At 32.3% G+C, this 18,357-nt stretch overlaps 6 protein-coding genes and 2 pseudogenes across 8 annotated transcripts, besides 5 other annotated features; 1 reads left to right on the plus strand and 7 right to left on the minus strand.

Annotated features, from left to right (window-relative positions):
* Positions 1 to 12,346: part of a mobile genetic element that runs on past the window's edge.
* TVAGG3_0826890 (KilA, N-terminal/APSES-type HTH, DNA-binding family) lies at positions 284 to 1,177 on the minus strand (the record flags this gene model as incomplete). The annotated part of the gene is made up of 1 exon (XM_001305432.1): positions 284 to 1,177. One exon carries the CDS (start codon positions 1,175 to 1,177, stop codon positions 284 to 286), a length of 894 nt encoding a protein of 297 aa, XP_001305433.1.
* Positions 1,739 to 2,149, minus strand: TVAGG3_0826900 (organellar and viral DNA polymerase type B; the record flags this gene model as incomplete). Its single annotated transcript, XM_001305433.1, has 1 exon — positions 1,739 to 2,149. One exon carries the CDS (start codon positions 2,147 to 2,149, stop codon positions 1,739 to 1,741), a length of 411 nt encoding a protein of 136 aa, XP_001305434.1.
* On the minus strand, positions 4,896 to 5,486 carry TVAGG3_0826910 (DNA/RNA polymerases family; the record flags this gene model as incomplete). Its single annotated transcript, XM_051248316.1, has 1 exon — positions 4,896 to 5,486. One exon carries the CDS (start codon positions 5,484 to 5,486, stop codon positions 4,896 to 4,898), a length of 591 nt encoding a protein of 196 aa, XP_051083791.1.
* TVAGG3_0826920 (uncharacterized protein) lies at positions 7,046 to 7,198 on the minus strand (the record flags this gene model as incomplete). Its single annotated transcript, XM_051248317.1, has 1 exon — positions 7,046 to 7,198. One exon carries the CDS (start codon positions 7,196 to 7,198, stop codon positions 7,046 to 7,048), a length of 153 nt encoding a protein of 50 aa, XP_051083792.1.
* On the minus strand, positions 7,217 to 7,618 carry TVAGG3_0826930 (uncharacterized protein; the record flags this gene model as incomplete). The annotated part of the gene is made up of 1 exon (XM_051248318.1): positions 7,217 to 7,618. The coding sequence occupies one exon, from the start codon at positions 7,616 to 7,618 to the stop codon at positions 7,217 to 7,219; it is 402 nt and encodes a 133-aa protein (XP_051083793.1).
* TVAGG3_0826940 lies at positions 8,587 to 9,643 on the minus strand (annotated as a pseudogene). Its single transcript has one exon. A coding segment is annotated over exon 1 (1,057 nt).
* TVAGG3_0826950 lies at positions 9,716 to 10,563 on the plus strand (annotated as a pseudogene). The gene has a single exon. A coding segment is annotated over exon 1 (848 nt).
* Positions 10,828 to 11,190, minus strand: TVAGG3_0826960 (uncharacterized protein; the record flags this gene model as incomplete). The annotated part of the gene is made up of 1 exon (XM_051248319.1): positions 10,828 to 11,190. One exon carries the CDS (start codon positions 11,188 to 11,190, stop codon positions 10,828 to 10,830), a length of 363 nt encoding a protein of 120 aa, XP_051083794.1.
* A 634-nt stretch (positions 12,347 to 12,980) lies between the features above and the next one.
* Positions 12,981 to 13,023: a mobile genetic element.
* Positions 13,024 to 16,706: 3,683 nt separating this feature from the next.
* Positions 16,707 to 16,743: a mobile genetic element.
* Positions 16,744 to 17,350: 607 nt separating this feature from the next.
* Positions 17,351 to 17,490: a mobile genetic element.
* Positions 17,491 to 18,066: 576 nt separating this feature from the next.
* Positions 18,067 to 18,104: a mobile genetic element.
* Positions 18,105 to 18,357: the final 253 nt, after the last annotated feature.

The raw sequence follows: 18,357 nt of genomic DNA on the forward strand, positions 1-18,357 counted from the left end.
AAAAACTTTTTCTGAAGGTCGGCCAAAAAGTTCTCAATTTTCGAAAATTTGAATGGTTTACGGACGGACAACTGGAAAAATTTTTCCTGTAGGAAGGAAAATTTTTTCCTGTAGGAAGGAAAAGTTTTTCCTGTTGGAAGGAAAAGTTTTTCCTGTTGGAAGGAAATTTTTTTCCTGTTGGAAGGAAGGACTCGGAATGCCAGAAGGACTCGGACAAGACAATTTACCTTATAGAGCTACCTGAGCCATCTTTGGTGTCAAGCTTGAAAAATAAATGGTTCATCTACTCTGCTTGTTTGAAGTTGTCAAAATACTCTGTTATCTTTTCTTTCAGTAATGGCAAATCTTCTTTGAATGTAAGAATTGTACAACCTTTCATATCATAGTGTGTTTGAGGTAACGTATCTTGAACTATTTGTTTCACATCTTCATTCGGTGTCATTGAAATCGGTAAGTTTTCGCGATAGAACCAATTTCTGTCAGATTTGTAAATCTTAGCAAGGTCGTAAAAGCTTTTGTTGTTTCTTCTGACTAAATGCAACATAACCATATCTCTGTCTTCTTCATTTTCCATCTCTTCAGTATAAATCATATACTTATAGTTCTTTTCCTTTCCTTTTGGTACCGAACGTGGTATTCTTTTCTGAATGCTTTTGTCTTTTGCTTCAAGCTTGTTCTCTAGCTCTCCACGTTCTTGTCTATGAATTTCATCTAACATCATGAAAATATAACAAGCATAGCGAGGTGAAGCCCACATTGCAACAGCATTTACAAGAAGTCTATGTACATACCAACCTCTCAAACCATTTGGCAATTTTTCACGATTTTCATAGAGTTTTGGCGACTGGGGTTTTTTACTTACTCGCTGTTCTTCACTGTTTTCATGAGTTTTAGGCGACTGGGGTTTTTTACTTACTCGCTGTTCTTCACGATTTTCAGAAAAAAGTCGGTCTCGCTGTGCTTCGCTCAAAAGTTCTTGTGTGCTTTGGTTCCTAAACCAGTCTTTAGGAACCTTAGTATCTGGTGCAAAACATGCTGTCAAAATACTTTGCATTTGGTACATATCGTCTTTGACCGAACGAATGAGACGTAACTGTTTGTTAAACTGAACCCACTCATATTCTTCATTTATAGCTTCATGGACTATAACTGTTGTTGTGTTCTCTGTTGTTGACATATCTGTCTTTACATACAAAATAAAAAAATAAAAAAAATAAAATTAACTTTATTTTTTCTATCTTAAGGAAATTCATGAATTTTGTTGCTGAATTCAGCAAAAATAATGTTTAGGGTAGAAGGTTAGATCTACCCTCTTTTCTACCCTCTTTTCTACCCTCTTGAATTTTCATGAATTTTATATATTAATGTTTTGTCAAGACTTCTTCGTAAATGTTTTGTCAAGACTTCTTCGTAAATGTTTTGTCAAGACTTCTTCGTAAATGTTTTGTCAAGACTTCTTCGTAAATGTTTTGTCAAGACTTCTTCGTAATGAGCGTAAATCAGACAAAAATAATGTTTAGGGTAGAAGGTTAGATCTACCCTCTTTTCTACCCTCTTTTCTACCCCAGTTATTTTATAAACGTTTTACATGGTAAACGTTATTTTTTAAATTTTGTGAAAACTCAACGGTTTGACATATGCCCTGAAATCATATCTTACATACAAAAAAATAAAAAAATAAATAAAAATAAAACTAACTTTATTTTTGGTCTTTTGTGAAAGTCAGAAAATAAACGCTTTACATGTATTTTTCAGCAACTTCGTCAAATAATTTTATAGCTTTATCTATCTCATCTACTTCAAACGTTTCCCTACCTTTCGTGGGAGCACCATACATTTTCTCAAACTTTTCAAGTAGTTCTGTTTCTGCAGCTCTCATATCATGAACAAACACAACCCTGACTCTATTGACTGTACTGTCATATCTTAGAGTTATATTATATGTCCTTCCTATCTTATATCTTTTTGTGTTGAAGTCCTTCGGTTTCTGAACGATGTAAAGTAAGCCTTCACTGCAACGTTCTGAGTCGAACGAACCATATGTTATGAAGTTATATCCAACAACTGGGTCTAACCATAACAAAACTATTGGTATAAGACTTTTGTCTATGAGATATGCTGTAGTTCCACAGAATTTTACCGATATCATAAGCTCAGGATTTCTTGTCAAAATTTTCTGAGTTGAAGCATTTATAACCCAGTGGCTTGTTTTCTTTCCAGATGGTGTTATAATGTCTGACAAAGAATATTTGTTGTATTTCTTTGAGTATCTTACGTTTAAATCACCAATTCTAACCACTTTGGTGTCATTGTCTATCTTTCCAACTGTTTCAAACTCAATGTTTGTCATTTCTTTCTTTAAGTCTGCATAGTCGTTTCGCATACGTTCTATCTCTTTGACGGAGTAGTTATATTTCCTAATTGCTGCTTTACATTTTGAATATTGCGGATTCATTTTTGCGTTATATTCTGAAACCTTGCCTGCTAGAACAACCAAGGCGTCAATGGTTTTCTTTAACTCAAAAGTTGCTGGTTTTATCTGTTCATTCCATACCTTACCCCTACTATCTTTATCTCTTATTTCCCAAACACATTTTGCAACTAACGAAACAAAGTTGTCGTAGGTCTTAAATTCTTCGGATTTGTAAAGGTCAGAAACATTCTTATATACCATGTCGCAATCTTTGTCCATAACCTTATGGTTGCAATGAAAACCAAGGAATTCATAATTTACTTTACGTATGAACTTCTTTATTTCTACTGAGTCAGTTGCTTTCACTTCAATTTCGTCGAATTCAGGAATAGTGAGTTTTTGTTGCTGAATTTCAGGCAATTTGGGTAAATGGTCAATAATGTCCTGCATGTCATAAAGATACTGTTCATTTGTTTCATCTTTCGCACTACAGTCTAAATTACTTGTTAAAAGTTCTTGCTTTATCTTCTGGATTTTTGTTTCGAAAGTATATGAAGAAGGAATGAAGCTTTTCATCTCTACTAACATAGATGTTGGATTCATGACTAGCGAGTTTGGTGCTGTAGTTGTTTGTATTGCTGTTGTGCCGATTGTTGAAATCATATTTTTTATACAAAATAAAAAAAATAAATAAAAATAACTTTATTTTTTATTTCGGGAAAATTCATGAGGTGAGAAAAGAGGTGAAAAAAGAGGTGAGATCGCACCTCTTCACCTAAACATTATTTTTGGGTCATTTACGCTCATTACGATGAAGTTTCGACAAAACATTTACGTTCATGTTTGACAAAACATAAACGAAGAAGTTTTGACAAAACATTTACGATGAAATTCATGAAAATTCATGAAAATTCAAGAGGGTAGAAAAGAGGGTAGAAAAGAGGGTAGATCTAACCTTCTACCCTAAATTATATTTTTGGGTCATTTACGCTCATTACGATGAAGTTTCGACAAAACATTTACGTTCATGTTTGACAAAATATTTACGATGAAGAACTTTCGACAAAACATTTACGATGAAATTCATGAAAATTCATGAAAATTCATGAAAATTCATGAGGTGAGAAAAGAGGGTAGAAAAGAGGGTAGATCTAACCTTCTACCCTAAACATTATTTTTACTGAATTTAGCAACAAAATGAACGAGGTCAGGATGTATGTTGCTGAATTCATTCATAACACCCTTTGTAAGCTCATAAAATGCTTGTTTTGAGGTCGAGCCACTTTTGGCTCCACCGTATTCTTTCAACCAAAACTCAAGAATTTCCCGCATGAATTTTGTATAAAACTAACTTTATTTTTTCTATCTTAAGGAAATTCATGACAAATTCATGAGGTTAGAAAAGAGGGTAGAAAAGAGGGTAGATCTAACATTCTACCCTAAACATTATTTTTTGGTCCGGGAACAACTTTCTCTCAATTGGAGCTGTAGCATACTCTTTGCGTAAGCGGTTCAGACCTTCTTCGATTTGTATTGGAATTGGTAGTAATTCGGAGGTACTTGCTGGAACTGAGGTGTAGGGGCTGGTGCTTTCGGTTCCTCTGGTTTGGGAAGGCGTTCAGGAAGAGGGACGTCGGACATTCGTTTGTGTCCTGTCGGAAGGAAGAACTTTTTCTGTCGGAAGGAAAAACTTTTCCTGTCGGAAGGAAATTTTTTTCCCTTTGTCCGGAAATTTTTTTCCTGTCGGAAGGAAGAACTTTTTCTGAAGTTCGACCAAAAAGTTCTCAATTTTCGAAAATTTGAATGGTTTACGGACGGACAACTGGAAGAGTTCTTCCTGTCGTCGGGAAAAATTTTTCCCTTTGTCCGGAAAATTTTTTCCAGTTGTCGGGAAAATATTTTCCTGTCGGATGGAAGGACTCGGAATGCCAGAAGGATTTGACGAGGCAATTTACCTTATAGAGATAAATGAAGTTGTTAAGCAGTACTTGCGCAGGGTAATGAAGCCCAAGGTCAAGTTTACCACTATTTCTGGAAGGTCTACACTTCAGCTCGAGACTTCGACTGGAATTCCAATTCAAATACCAGACGGGACAGCCTACGATGGCATAAAGGACGCCAAAAGAGAAGCTCTTGTTAAGTTCCTAAACAAACGTCCTTGGATAAAAATACCAAACAAGGAGAACCCCCTACCCCATATGAAATTGGCAATTCAGTCTCTCCTTCACTTCTCGGGTCAGCCGTTCTACATAACTACAGAAGGCGACATCCAACCAGTTCAGTAAACATCTCATTTTAACTACTTTTGTTCTTTGTTTTTCAACCCGAAGCATTTAATATATGTAAAAATATATTGTTTTAAAATGGTATGCCATTTCATATTTCTCATCTAACAAACAAGTTTCCCAACGGTCTTCTCCAACAAACTCAGCGTACATTTCAAATAAAATAAAAAAATGTCACTTTTAAAAAAATAAATTTTTTACTTCATGCAATGTTTTATTTCTGTGCCGTCTTCAAGTATGCCCCAATATTTCCTTTTCGATATTACATGAACTTCGGAAAATACCTTATCTAGCTTAAAACAGCCCATCTTCTCACCGACTAAACCCATTTCAATGAGTTTGTTGTATCCTTCTTCGTTCGTCATGAGTGCGTCAATGTTCTCATAGTAAACCACAACTTTGGATTTGACTTCGGAGAAGAATTTGTTGTAGTTGTCAAGGACTGCCTTTGCGAACTGAGGGTAAGACCAATGTTCGACAATAGGTTTTAATGTGGTTACTAAGCCACTTTGACCTTGAGTGAATTCGTACTTCAAAACAAAAGGAGAAAACCTTTCAACAAAGTTGTCGACCTTCTCATAATGTTTACTCTTCATCTCTTGAGGTTTTTTAATGGAATATCCCCATGTCGAATTCATAAGCAATTTGAGTGTCATTGCAAGTTTGGGGTTTGAAGCTTTCCTAATATCATACAGTTGTTGTATGACTTTTCCAACTGTATAGTTCCTTCCCGGGAACTCACCATCTTCGTTTGGAATTCCAGTCGGAATATATTGGACAAACCTCATGTACGCAGCGTTAAGGTCGACATAGTATATCTTTTCATCTGAGTCGAACTTGTCGCAACCAATTGGATAGTCAAACCTGTAAGCTCGGGATAAAATTTCTTCATCTGAAATATTCCTACCAGCATTTGTAAAGATATAGTCTAATGGTTTTGTATCTGCTACTTTTGTTCTTTGTTTTTCAACCTGAAGCATTTAATATATGTAAAAATATACTGTTTTAAAATGGTATGCCATATAGCTTCTTGAATTTGTTAAGAAGTATTTTAACGTGTTTTCCATCTGTATCTCTAGTGTTTACATAAGCATAGCCTGCCTTAGTAAAATATACTTGTAATTTCCTATAGTTTACGCCGGTATAAAAGTAGAAAGAGTCTTGTTCTTCGCTATAGTAGTAAAACTCAAACGTATGCTTGCCATAGTCTGTAATTTCAATTGTTTCATCTTCTAGTTCGTCGACAAATTCGAATACAATATCTCCAAATTTGCCTATGTTCTTATTGTTTTCAGAACGAGTGACCCAACGTAAGTTTTCAAGTCTATTGTCGTTTCTTATACGGTTTATATGGTCTACAAAAGGTAAATTGTTAGGATTCAGTATAAAATGAGTTGCAATGACAACATGTTTAAAATAGTTTTTTCCACCCATCCTCATCATAGCATATCCGTCATTTCGCTCCCATTCGCTTAAAACTCTTTTTGTCTTTTTTTTTCTGACTTCAAATGACTCACAACAGTGAATTTCATATTTCTCATCTAACAAACAAGTTTCCCAACGGTCTTCTCCAACAAACTCAGCGTACATTTCAAATAAAATAAAAAAATATTTTTTTAAAAATATATTGTTTTAAAATGGTATGCCATTTCATATTTCTCATCTAACAAACAAGTTTCCCAACGGTCTTCTCCAACAAACTCAGCGTACATTTCAAATAAAAATAAAAAAATATTTTTTTTCTTTACTTAACATAACCGCCTGCTGCCATAAGTCTTTGACGCCAACCCATACCAGCTAATGAAGGTTGACTTGGTTTAGTTTGGAAACTAAACTTTGGTTTTGGTTTATCTTCAGTTTTTGGTTTTTCTTCTTCTATCGGTTTTTCGTCACTTTTCGGTTCCTCGGGTTTTACCCCACCTGCAGGAACAGTTGTGTCGTCAACATCTTCATAAATATCATATGCCATTTGTTTTTGTTTTCCTTTCAACCTTTTTGTGTTTGTTGTAAAGTTTAGAATATTTCGACTCTAAGTCAATGAGATGTTCTATAATGAACTGTTGGTCAGTGAAGTAAACTTTTCCATCTGTTGTCTCGAAAGCTCCTTCAGACTTCAATTTTTATTTGTGAGAGTCTGTTTCTTTTTTGAGATACTAGCCGTTCCATTTCTATGAAAAGTGACTTTGTAGTTAGGGTTTGTATTTCCAGACCTGGCACTTTCTATTATTGAATTTTTCTCTTCATCTGTAAGTTCTTTGACAGGTTTTGACAATGGTTCTGAACTTTTTGTTTGTGGTGTCAAATCTACCGTTTCAACTTCTTCGTCATTTCATCTCAGTAAAAAATTTTAGTTTGGTTTGTTTTCAACTGGTTGTTTAGGTTTTTTAAGTCGGTCTAAAACTTCCTGAGGTATAGGAAGAACTTGACAAACACGTGGTGTAACTGCTGGAAGTCGACAAATCCATCTTGAACCCATTTGTCTCAATGCTGTATTGTTCATTTCATCTCAGTAAAAAATTTACATTCCCCACGTTTGAGGTGGTTGCGGTTGGTTATTGTTTACCCACTGTTGTGCATGGTTATATCCTCTGTTAAAGAATCTTTCACCTTGGTCCATATAGTGTCCTGCTTGGTTATAGTAGTCATTTGCTTTGTTATAATAGTTTCCTGCTTGTCTTCCTACATTGTCCATCCATCCTTGAACTTTTCCTCTTGTTTCAGGATTTGGAATAAGATTTGCTGCATCTCGTGCTACATCCCAACCTTTCTGTACAGTTTGTATAATAGGTTGTGCTTTCTCTTTCAGTATACCTAATGTACTCAAAATCTTCCTTCCAATTCCAAACGCACCTCTAGCTATTGTTCCCACTGCGGGCAAAAATCTGGATGCAACTCCTGCTAATGCGCCAAATAAACCCATTTCTTATGGGTTAAAAAATGACGAATCCAAACAAGGACCCCTATGTTTCTAAGGCAACAAAAAAAGCACTCATGATAAAAATCTTTAGTTCAACACCAAATGCTTGGTTTATGGATATCTTGGAAAACATTCCGAGGTATAGAGAAGATGGACCTCCATACTGGTTAATATTTGTTGGTCAAAACACAAGATACTGTGAAGCCATACCATTATGGTCCAAAAATATTTTAGATGTGAAAACTGCTTTGACAATATTCGTTGACAAATACCATCCAACAAAACTGACATCTGACTGTGAAAGTTCTTTCAAATCAGATGATATTAAAAACTATCTGCGTTCAAAAAATGTAAACCAATATTTCATTGTCGACCAAAACCATTCTGCTCGGTGTCATTGACGGTTGTATAAAAATATTAAGAGACTTAAACCAACCACAAGGTGGTGAAGCAAATGAAATGTCATATGACGACAAGTATAGACACTTCTCCATGGCAAAGATGAGACAAGTTTTAAATATTTACAATAACCGTAAACAAAAAGGTTTGGGAACCACTCCCCCGAAGAAATGAAAAACAACCCTGACTTAGAGAAAGACTATATATTTAATAATTTAGTCAAAAGAGACAAACAAGAAAGAATGCCGGGCTTCAAACTTCAAAGGGTGACAAAGTAAAAATAGAAAATACCTAAACGCGACCCATATGAAAATACTATTGACTATGACAACAATGGGAACCCGACAGGTACTCACATTCGTGTTCGTAAAATAGAAGAAAGTATACAAGAGAATATTATGAAGTTTTAGGCAAACATGGCAAAATGTACACACTGCAAGCAGAAGATAAAACTACTATTGTCAGACCTCGTTTCAAACTTGTCAAAGTTCAAGTGGTATACTTTCAAAGACAGTTCCTAACAAATATAAGACAACTCCTGACGAATATGCTAAAGAAGTTGAAAATGACGACTAAGCAATTCTATACCATGCGTAAACTGTCATGTAAGGTGGCATGTAGTCTTTACTTTGTCCCGTTGTTTGCGTATATCCTGAAACCAAATGTGTATGGCTTCCTCCTCCCTGAGTGTCATCCACGTAACAATTTATAGCAAACTGAACGTCGTCTTTAACATCATATCCTTTACCTTTTGTCATTCCTGTCCAATCCCAATATCTATGCTTATGCCAACCTTCTAGAGATGTAGTTAAATCTACGTAGTGACTGTGTGCAGGTAAATTTTCACCTGAAATCGTTTTACTTCCGCCTGTTTCCTTTGAAGAGTTTGCACAATACAAAAACCTGTCGACTATTTGAGTCCAAGTTCCAAAACCAAGTACTACTTCTGGTCTGGTAGAGTTCATTGAAACATATAATGAGCCAACCGGGTAAATAAGATTCGGCAAAATTTGTTTAAGCACATTGACTTCCTGGCTTAGATGTATAATACTATTGTCATTAGATATCAAAGTATCTACAAGACTTGTTGCCGGTGGTATTTTTGGAGCTTTACTTGGCAAGGTTGTGTTTAGTGTAATATCATCTGCTGTAAAAGTTGTAAAACTTGTATGTGTATGTCCAACGTCACTTTTCCTGTTTAATGTTTCTTGTAAGTTTGTAATATCAGATATAGAATGTATATGAGTCTTTTTAGAATATTCGTTTTCAGCTCTTGTCACTTCACTTGACATTTTATTGTCAACATATGTTTTGTCTGCTAGTTCAGGATGAGTATGTTCTTTTGTTGCATAAGCATTGTTAGCTCTTTCTTCTTCTTTTGCTATTGCATCGTCTACATATTCTTTGTCAGCTTTGTTGTCAACATCTGCTTTCAAAGAAGTTCATTTATAGGTTTCTCGTTTAAAGTTCCTTTTGTTGGATTTATACAGACAGTATGGTTCTTATTGTCTTGAAACAGAAACTCATCTTCATTGGGTTTAATGTCAGTTTTAAGTTTCCATCCTTCAATGACTCAGATATCTTAGAATAGTTTGAAAAGTTTGTTGTGTTCTTATTTAGAGCTTGCATAATGAGTTGTCGGTTGTGTTGTATTTCTCTTATGGAAGCAATATCTTTCGACATTTTTATTCTAGATAAAATATGCTTCCAATAGAAAAAGAAAATTCAAGAGTTGCTACAACTAAACCATTAGATGAACTTTTTACTAATGTCGGTCAAAAGTTTGAGACAGAGACCGTAAAGCATGAAGGCTATCGTTTTGACTACCCATTAAGATGGCTAAGAGACCCATCTGTCACAAAAGCTATTGGCTTTCGTAGAATGAAGTTCATTTCAGAAGCCATACATGTTTCCCATTTACGGTCGGTTTTGAAGTTCGATACTATAACAAAGAAAAACGTACGTATGAGAAATTTGAACAGGGAAAACTTTTACAAGTGAATTTGCTTGTAAACTTAGAAACAACTCTTCAAGCTTTTCAAGAAAAAATAAACGATATCTATCTCGAATATGCAAACCAGTATAACATTGACGAAGGAGAGTACCATCTCGATATTATATATGACAGGAAAAATGCAACTGTTAAAATCAATAAAATAGAAGACCTTGGAGAAAACGTTTATATTTCTACAAAATATAACAACTTGGCATGGTATAGATTTATGAGGATGTTAAATCAGCCTGCAGAATATCCAGTACACCCGGACTTTTATGAAGTCGAAAACCCTAATGGAACATATGAAAATGTTTTCGACCAAGATGCTATTATAGTTCATGCTTCATTTTCTGGCGCTCAAAACTCTTTCTTATGTCTGATGAATGACTTTTACGAAAAACCTACAAAGTTATATGAACCACCAAGTGGAAGTATTTCAGACTTTCAAGTATGGTTTACTACAGATGGAAGAAAAAGAATAATTCCATTATACCATGCGTTTTACTTAGAACTTAGTTTCATATACAACTACTATCGAACGGTAAAAATATAATTTTTTAATACGGTTGAGGTGTTGGATTTGGTTGCCAACTAGACTGTGGTGCAGGTTCAGGCTGTTGTATAACAGGAGCTTGTTCTTCTGGTTCAGGGTCTTTAGGTATAATACCAACGAACTGACCTACTCTTTTACCAATATTTTTGACTCCGTTCCATACTCCTCTTCCGACAGATTTTATTCCATTCCATATACCTCTTCCAACATTTCGAAAGAAGTTTCCAATACTACTGAAGAAACCATTTTACTATATGTAAAAATCTAATGTCCGCCTAGTCTTTTACGTTTCCTGTTGAGTTCCATAGCATTCTTTAACTGGAGCTCATACATTCTGTTTCTCCTCTGGTAGAAAACATATTCTGGGTCAACTCCTGTGTTCGCGTCATCTGCATAAAGTTGTTTATATCCCACTTCAGGGTTTGTATAAAACTCTTTCCATCTCATATTTGCATACCATGGTGGCAAACCTAACGCAGCGTCATTTGACATGGCAGTTTGCATTTGTACATCTGTTGGCACTTGACCATAGTTTGCCATTGCAGTTTGTATTCTAACTTCATTTGGAATATTCTCTGGGTTTGGTTGTCCAGGTTGCTGTGCATTCGCTAAGTTCTGTGCGTCCATTTAATATTAGATAAAAATATCTCTTACGAGTACATATACTGAACATTTGCAGGCATTGGTTCATCTTCATATTCTCTGTACTTTTCTGCCACGTCAAATAAATAAATGACACAATGGAAAAAACCTAAAACAAGTAGTCCTATTTCAAACCACATTTACTTACTAATAAAATTTCTTTATTGTGACACTTTCTCCGGTTTATAGGACCTCTCTCATATTCTATCTTGTCATATATAAACTCATAGTCATGTATGTCCTCTAACCATCTCATAACGGTTTCCAAACCACTTTTATCGGATGTAAAGTAAAAGCATGGATGGTTATGTATAACGTCTAAAGTTTCTAAAGAGTCTCTCAAAGTCCAGTCTACTTGTATTGAAAATCCCATGTGTTATAGAACGGCGGGTCCACTATAAAGAAAACATTTTCCTTGTCTTTATATTTTTCATACAACTCTGTCCAATGACATCTCACAAACTCTATACCCTCAATATATTTTTCTATGTCCTCTTTGAAAACATTTGTATAGTTAAGATATAAAACTTTTGACATAAGTGTTTCAATGTCATGAACTCTTATAGAACCACTATATAATAGTCTAGCAGATATACTATCCCAGTCAATATATTCTGCTTTTTTCAAAACCTCTCTTACAATATCTTTCTTATCTAATGGTATACGTTCCATCTTGCCTATAGGTATCTTTTCTTTTAACTCTTTCAATATATTGTTTGTGTCTGGAATATGTTTGAGACGGTCCATATAGTTGTCGAAGTCATTGCATATAATCTTTGAGTCTGGAAATATTATATGACATAAATGGGATATATAGAAACTTCCACCGAACAAATCTACAAATGTTAGACCATTCGGTAGTTTCTTAAGTTCTCTCAATAGAATATCTTTACATCTACTCTTATTTCCAAAGAACGGTAACGGTGGTTTTGTAAAATTCATTTATATATAATAATAAAAATGTTTTTTCCTGAAAAGTGACAGAAAAGTGACAAAACATGAAAACATATATAATTTGTGAAAAGCTCCTGGAAGCCCTCCGAATAAAAACTTCATTTATACTAAACATCTTCAGGGCTAGAAGGCACGAAGTGCCTGGAAGCCCCACTACCTTTTTTTTTTTTTTTTTTTTTTTTTTTTTATTCATATCAGATTTTACTTTTCATATCTATTTATCTCATATAGACTTAAAAGCTTTTAAAAATGCTATTTTCGTGATGGTATTGCGAATCTAATTCCTCATTCCTCATTTATATATAAAATTAAACTAAGACATAATAATAAACATCACGAGCATGCTAACAAGGTGACAGAGCGGAACTAAAAGTTTTTTCTTCTTTGTCAAAATATGTCAATTGTTTTCAGGTGGTAATTTTATATACTTTGATAAAAATCGAAAGAAACTAATGCTATTCAATGTTTAGATATATCTAAAGAATATGTAGTAACATGTTTATTAATAATAAAATTATGGATCATTTATTATTAGATTTTGTCAAAAAGTAACTTTTTCATTTTTCTTTGTTGAAAAAATAACTCAATCAAGGAGAAGTAAAAGTCATGTTTACTAATATAAATAATATACTATACTAATATTCTACAACATGACAGAGTCCTTTTGTTTATAGGACGAATTATGTCGTTCAAAGTTGATAATAGTGAAATTTACAAATAACGTTCTAGCAATGCTACACCCCACGTCATAATATAATATTATAGCTTATATTACACTAATATAATATCTTTAATTATAAGTCATGAAAACTCTTATTGACGGATATATTCAATTTTAAAAATTGAAAGAGTGGGACTGGGGCCTTAAATTTGAGAGTGTGGGACCGGAGCCTTAAGAAAATCTTTGAAGAAAATTTTACCAATCAATTTCTAGAAAATAAATACAAAATGAAGTAATAAAATGATATGAATAAAAATAAACTTTTTTGTAATTACTTATAGTAATATGGTTCTTTATATCTAAAATAGGAAATTTTGCTTTACAGAGATATGTTGAAAAGTGGGAAACATGATTAATAGAATTTATATTTTGAACATTATTTAGGGAAACAGATCCTCTTTTTTTGTCTTTTCTGTCACAGAAAGAATCTTTAACTGTAATAGAACCATCATAATCTTGATAAAATTCTGCTCCAGGTCCTGTGTTTCCAAGAAAGGTACAATTTTCAACCTCAACAATTGAATTACCTCCATAGAATGTTCCATAATTAGATTGAGTGGGCTTATTATATAAAACATTAGAAAAAGTAAAGTTGTAATTAGGATTATTTAAACCTATAATTGAATATTTTGATGTTGTGTTACAAAATGATGAAAAATTTACGTTAGTTGGATTAGTTGGAAAACCAAAACTAATTCCAGAATCACTAAAGGCCTCACAAAAACTTGTGTTGATTGATTTAATTATAAAATTCCCATATTTAAGAATATTTGTTGATCTAATTTCTAAATTTCCGCATAAATAAAAAGAACTTTCATAAAGATAATTTTTATTATTTGAATTAGAAACTAATTCTACATATGAATGATGACCATATTGGGAGTTAGTTTTTGATTTGTAGCCACATGTTCGGTATTGGACAATGGAACTATCACAAACAAAGTAGATAGATCCACCATTTGTATTACTGCTGCAGTTAGTAAATGAACAATATGAGTTAAGAAACTTAATACCTGATCTTTCAAAATAAATGGCACTATTAATGATGATTTTAATAAATGTCATTCTGGAGCCTTAACGTGAGTTTAAAAATAGTTCATTAAACGCTCGAGACAATATACGATTCTTAGTTTTAAATCATTTCGTATTTAAAAAGAAATAAAGAGTAACGAAAAGAAACAGTAAGAATAATGGGTTTGAAATAGTGTACTCCTTTTTGTCTTTAAGACTTTTTTGTCATTGATTATAATAGGAAACTCTGCTTCACAGAGAAATGTTGAAAAGTGAGATAAATTGTCAGTCGAATACATATTCTGAACATTAATTGGAGTAAGAGATCCTTCAATTGCAGTTATTCTATCACAGAATGAATCATTTACTATAATTGAACCGGCATACCTCTGAAAAATACAATTTGAAGTTAAATCAATTAACACAAATTTAAATTAATTTGAAGTTAAATCATTAACTAAAATTGAACCCGCAGAAACTTCTCAATTTTTTTTTCAATATTATATGGAAAATATTGAATTTAATATGAATATATTAAATCAAATGATAGCACATGCTTTCACGAATTTGAAAACCTCAAAATTATAATCAAGTATCAGATGTTTTATACATAAATGGGTTTTCATTTAACTACTTTTTTATTGATTGCCATTGATAGGATATGTAATATAAGAATCAAGAAATTTATTGTTAGATTTTTCGAAATAAATGGCACTATTAAGCGTAATACAGATAAATAAACATTCAAAGATGAAACTCTCGTTTTCTGTGGATGAATCTGTAATAGTCTTTCCTGTGAAAGGTTCTGAAACCGGATCTGTCCCATAAAAGAGTTTCCAAACAGAATCAGCTGACTGAGATTTATGAAATTATGTCTTATAAAATGTAAACTTTTCAATTTTTATATCCTTCATTTCCCTATTCAAAGTTTCCCATTTCCGATATTCCACTGTGCTGATTTTTCTTCACACAATGTTTTAAGTACTTATTATCATTCAATAATTTTCAGTTCAATGAAATAGCTCATCCCCTCTTAATTTCAGTTTGCATATAGACCTTCATAAGATGCACTACGCATCTTCCAAAAATTGGCGGTTTTGACATCTACGGGCTAAAAAAATTAGAAAATCGAATCTCCATTGATGACCAACCATCAAGTTCATTAGTGTACGTTGGAATACGTTGAGTTATGTAATGTTTTGGGAAAGACTTCGTTAGTTATCTTGGATAAAACAGATTTGTGCATCTCGATTGAGAATAAATGCTGTTTCCATGGATATTCTCGGATCTGTTGATATGATTTTGATCCGAGTTTTCGATTAAAAATCTGATGATATTTTGAAATGCATTAAGATTTAATACATACGGAGGAACATCACAAACATTCTCAGGATGACGTAAACATACTTGAGTAACACAATAATTCAGAAATTCAGAGTTTGGAAATCTTTCTAACAAAGAAAACATAACAGATGCTCAAAATTGGATTTCAAATGATTTCACTAATTCTCAGATTTGAGTTTTTCTACAACAGAAGTCCATTCTTTATTTTGGAAACTTTATAAATTACGCTTTTCTTTTGGTGAATCCGATGATGATCAAAGTATATCTTTTGCTCGATCCAATGGAACTTGGATGCTTTACTATCAACCAAATCGATTTTGATTGCTCTAATTGTGTCTGTATTTTTGTTATTGTGTAATTATTATACTTTTCTTTCTTAGTCCTGGTTGGTTTGGTTTTTCTTTATTTCGCACAAAGTAATAAATTTATGAGTATAGTAAATTCATACAAAAAGAAGAAATGAAATGATATGAGAAATGATAAATGATTTCATCATATGTGATTATATTCTTTTTTCTCACTTTCTCTGCTTCACATAGATATGATGAAAAGTGAGAAAGGTGAAGAATAGAATATATATTTTGAACATTATTTGTTGTAACTGATCCTGTTGTTTTTTCTATTATCCTGTCACAGAAAGAATCTTTAACTGTAATTGAACCAGTTTCAGCTTGTTGAAATTCTAATCCTGGTCCCGTGTTTCCAAGAAATGAACAGTTTTCAACCAGAATTGTTGTAAACCAAACATAGAATGTTCTCCAATTAGACTCTTTGTGTTCATTATTCAAAACATTACAAAATTTAAAATTATAATTACCACTATGCAAACCAAAAATTGAATAAGTTGATGTTGTGTTACAAAAGGACGAATATGTTATGTCACATAGACTTTTTGGATTATTTACTGTAATTCCAGAGTCCTGGTCTGCATCACATATATTTGTGTTGATTGATTTAACTTCAATATTTCCATACTTAAGACTATTTGTCCAAGATTTTTCTAAATTACCACATAAATAAAAAGAACAGTCATAAAGATAATTTTTTTTATTTGAATTAGAAGCTAATTCTACATATGAATGATGTCCATCAGAGTTTGTTTTTGATTTGTAGCCACAAGATCTGTATTGGACAATGGAACTATCACAGTTAAAGTAGATAGATCCACCATTTGTATTACTACTACAGTTATTAAATGAACAGTCGGAATTAAGAAACTTATTGCTTGGTTTTGTATAATAAATGGCACTATTATATTTATAAGAGACAAATGTGCATTCGAAGATAAAACACTCGTTTTTTGTTGATGCTGTGGTAATAGTCTTTCCGGTAAAAGGTTCTGATATTGGTTCTGTTTCGTAAAATAGTTTCCAAACAGAGTCAGTTGGCTTGGTACTATGAAATACTTCCTGTTGACTTGTAAACTTCTCAATCTTTTTTATAATCAGAAAATAATTAAAATATACTACTGTAATAAACAGAAATTCATCAAAAGTGACAACTCTCAATTTTTTGACATTTGTAAATTCTAAATTGAATGAGAAAAATGAAATAATACTAAGCATAATACAATATTCTAGATTTAATTATAATTAGGAAAAAGTTAGTTTTGAGAGTACTTTTCATAGGCATATAGAATGAAATCTTCTGAAAAATAATATCACATAAACTCATATTATTTTCTAATATATAACTATTTTCTATAAAAATCAAATTCAATGATCTTAAAAGCGAAGGATAAACCTCAAAATTTACGAATATAATGAGTGGGAATATAATGCTTATCTATCATAAAACCATATGAAATATCAATTTTTGCTTTACGCCTAATTTTTGACGACAATTAGCAAAAAATGTTAAATGTTAACACTCAGTCCATTTGAATATGAAAAATAAAATTGACTTTGATTAAATGTTTTTATTTATCATGCAATTCTTCTTGCGACCAAAGATTTGAATAAAAGTTCAAAAAATAAGATAGCTTAAAAAATAATATACGGTAGTGTTTACTAATAGATGAATAGTATATAAATTCTATTAAAATGGATTTGATCCAAAAAAATATATAAAATTTGATCATAAATAAAATCGTTTTAAATTACTTCTTCATTTAAGGGTGCCCTATAACGATAATGTAAACATCACAAAATTAACCTTATTAGAACTCGAATGAATGGATTATCCAGATTCTAGTTCTCAATATAATAGCCTTAAAAGTGCTTTTCTGAGGGTGGTCTATCGTCTATCGGGCACCCTTAAATTCTAACAATTATTTTTGGTTTTATATTTTTTTGGATCAAATCCATTTTAATAGAATTTATATACTATTCATCTATTAGTAAACACTACCGTATATTATTTTTTAAGCTATCTTATTTTTTGAACTTTTATTCAAATCTTTGGTCGCAAGAAGAATTGCATGATAAATAAAAACATTTAATCAAAGTCAATTTTATTTTTCATATTCAAATGGACTGAGTGTTAACATTTAACATTTTTTGCTAATTGTCGTCAAAAATTAGGCGTAAAGCAAAAATTGATATTTCATATGGTTTTATGATAGATAAGCATTATATTCCCACTCATTATATTCGTAAATTTTGAGGTTTATCCTTCGCTTTTAAGATCATTGAATTTGATTTTTATAGAAAATAGTTATATATTAGAAAATAATATGAGTTTATGTGATATTATTTTTCAGAAGATTTTGTGTTCTTCTTCAAAATTTTATTTTTTTATTAAAAAGAATCTTTACAAAATATACATTTACTTTAATTAATATTTAAAAACGTGCTCTATCAAAAGTTCCAAAAATTCAATATTTTAGCTTTTCTGAGGTGTCACTTTTGATGAATTTCTGTTTACAACACTACCAACTACAGTGCTGCCATGGACAATAGAAGTTTGAATTAATTGTATACGTTATTAAGATTGTATTTTTGAAAAGTTTACACAAATGTACAACCTTAAATCGGAAGTTATAACAATTCACCCTGCAAAAATCAGTAAACATTCAGAGCTGAGTTAAGCATGTGCAATTAAACATACTTGAGTAACACAATAATTCAGAAATTCAGAGTTTGGAAATCTTTCTAACAAAGAAAACATAACAGATGCTCAAA

Source organism: Trichomonas vaginalis, chromosome VI (genome assembly GCF_026262505.1).
Source record: "Trichomonas vaginalis G3 chromosome VI, whole genome shotgun sequence".
Classification (NCBI taxonomy): domain Eukaryota; phylum Parabasalia; order Trichomonadida; family Trichomonadidae; genus Trichomonas; species Trichomonas vaginalis.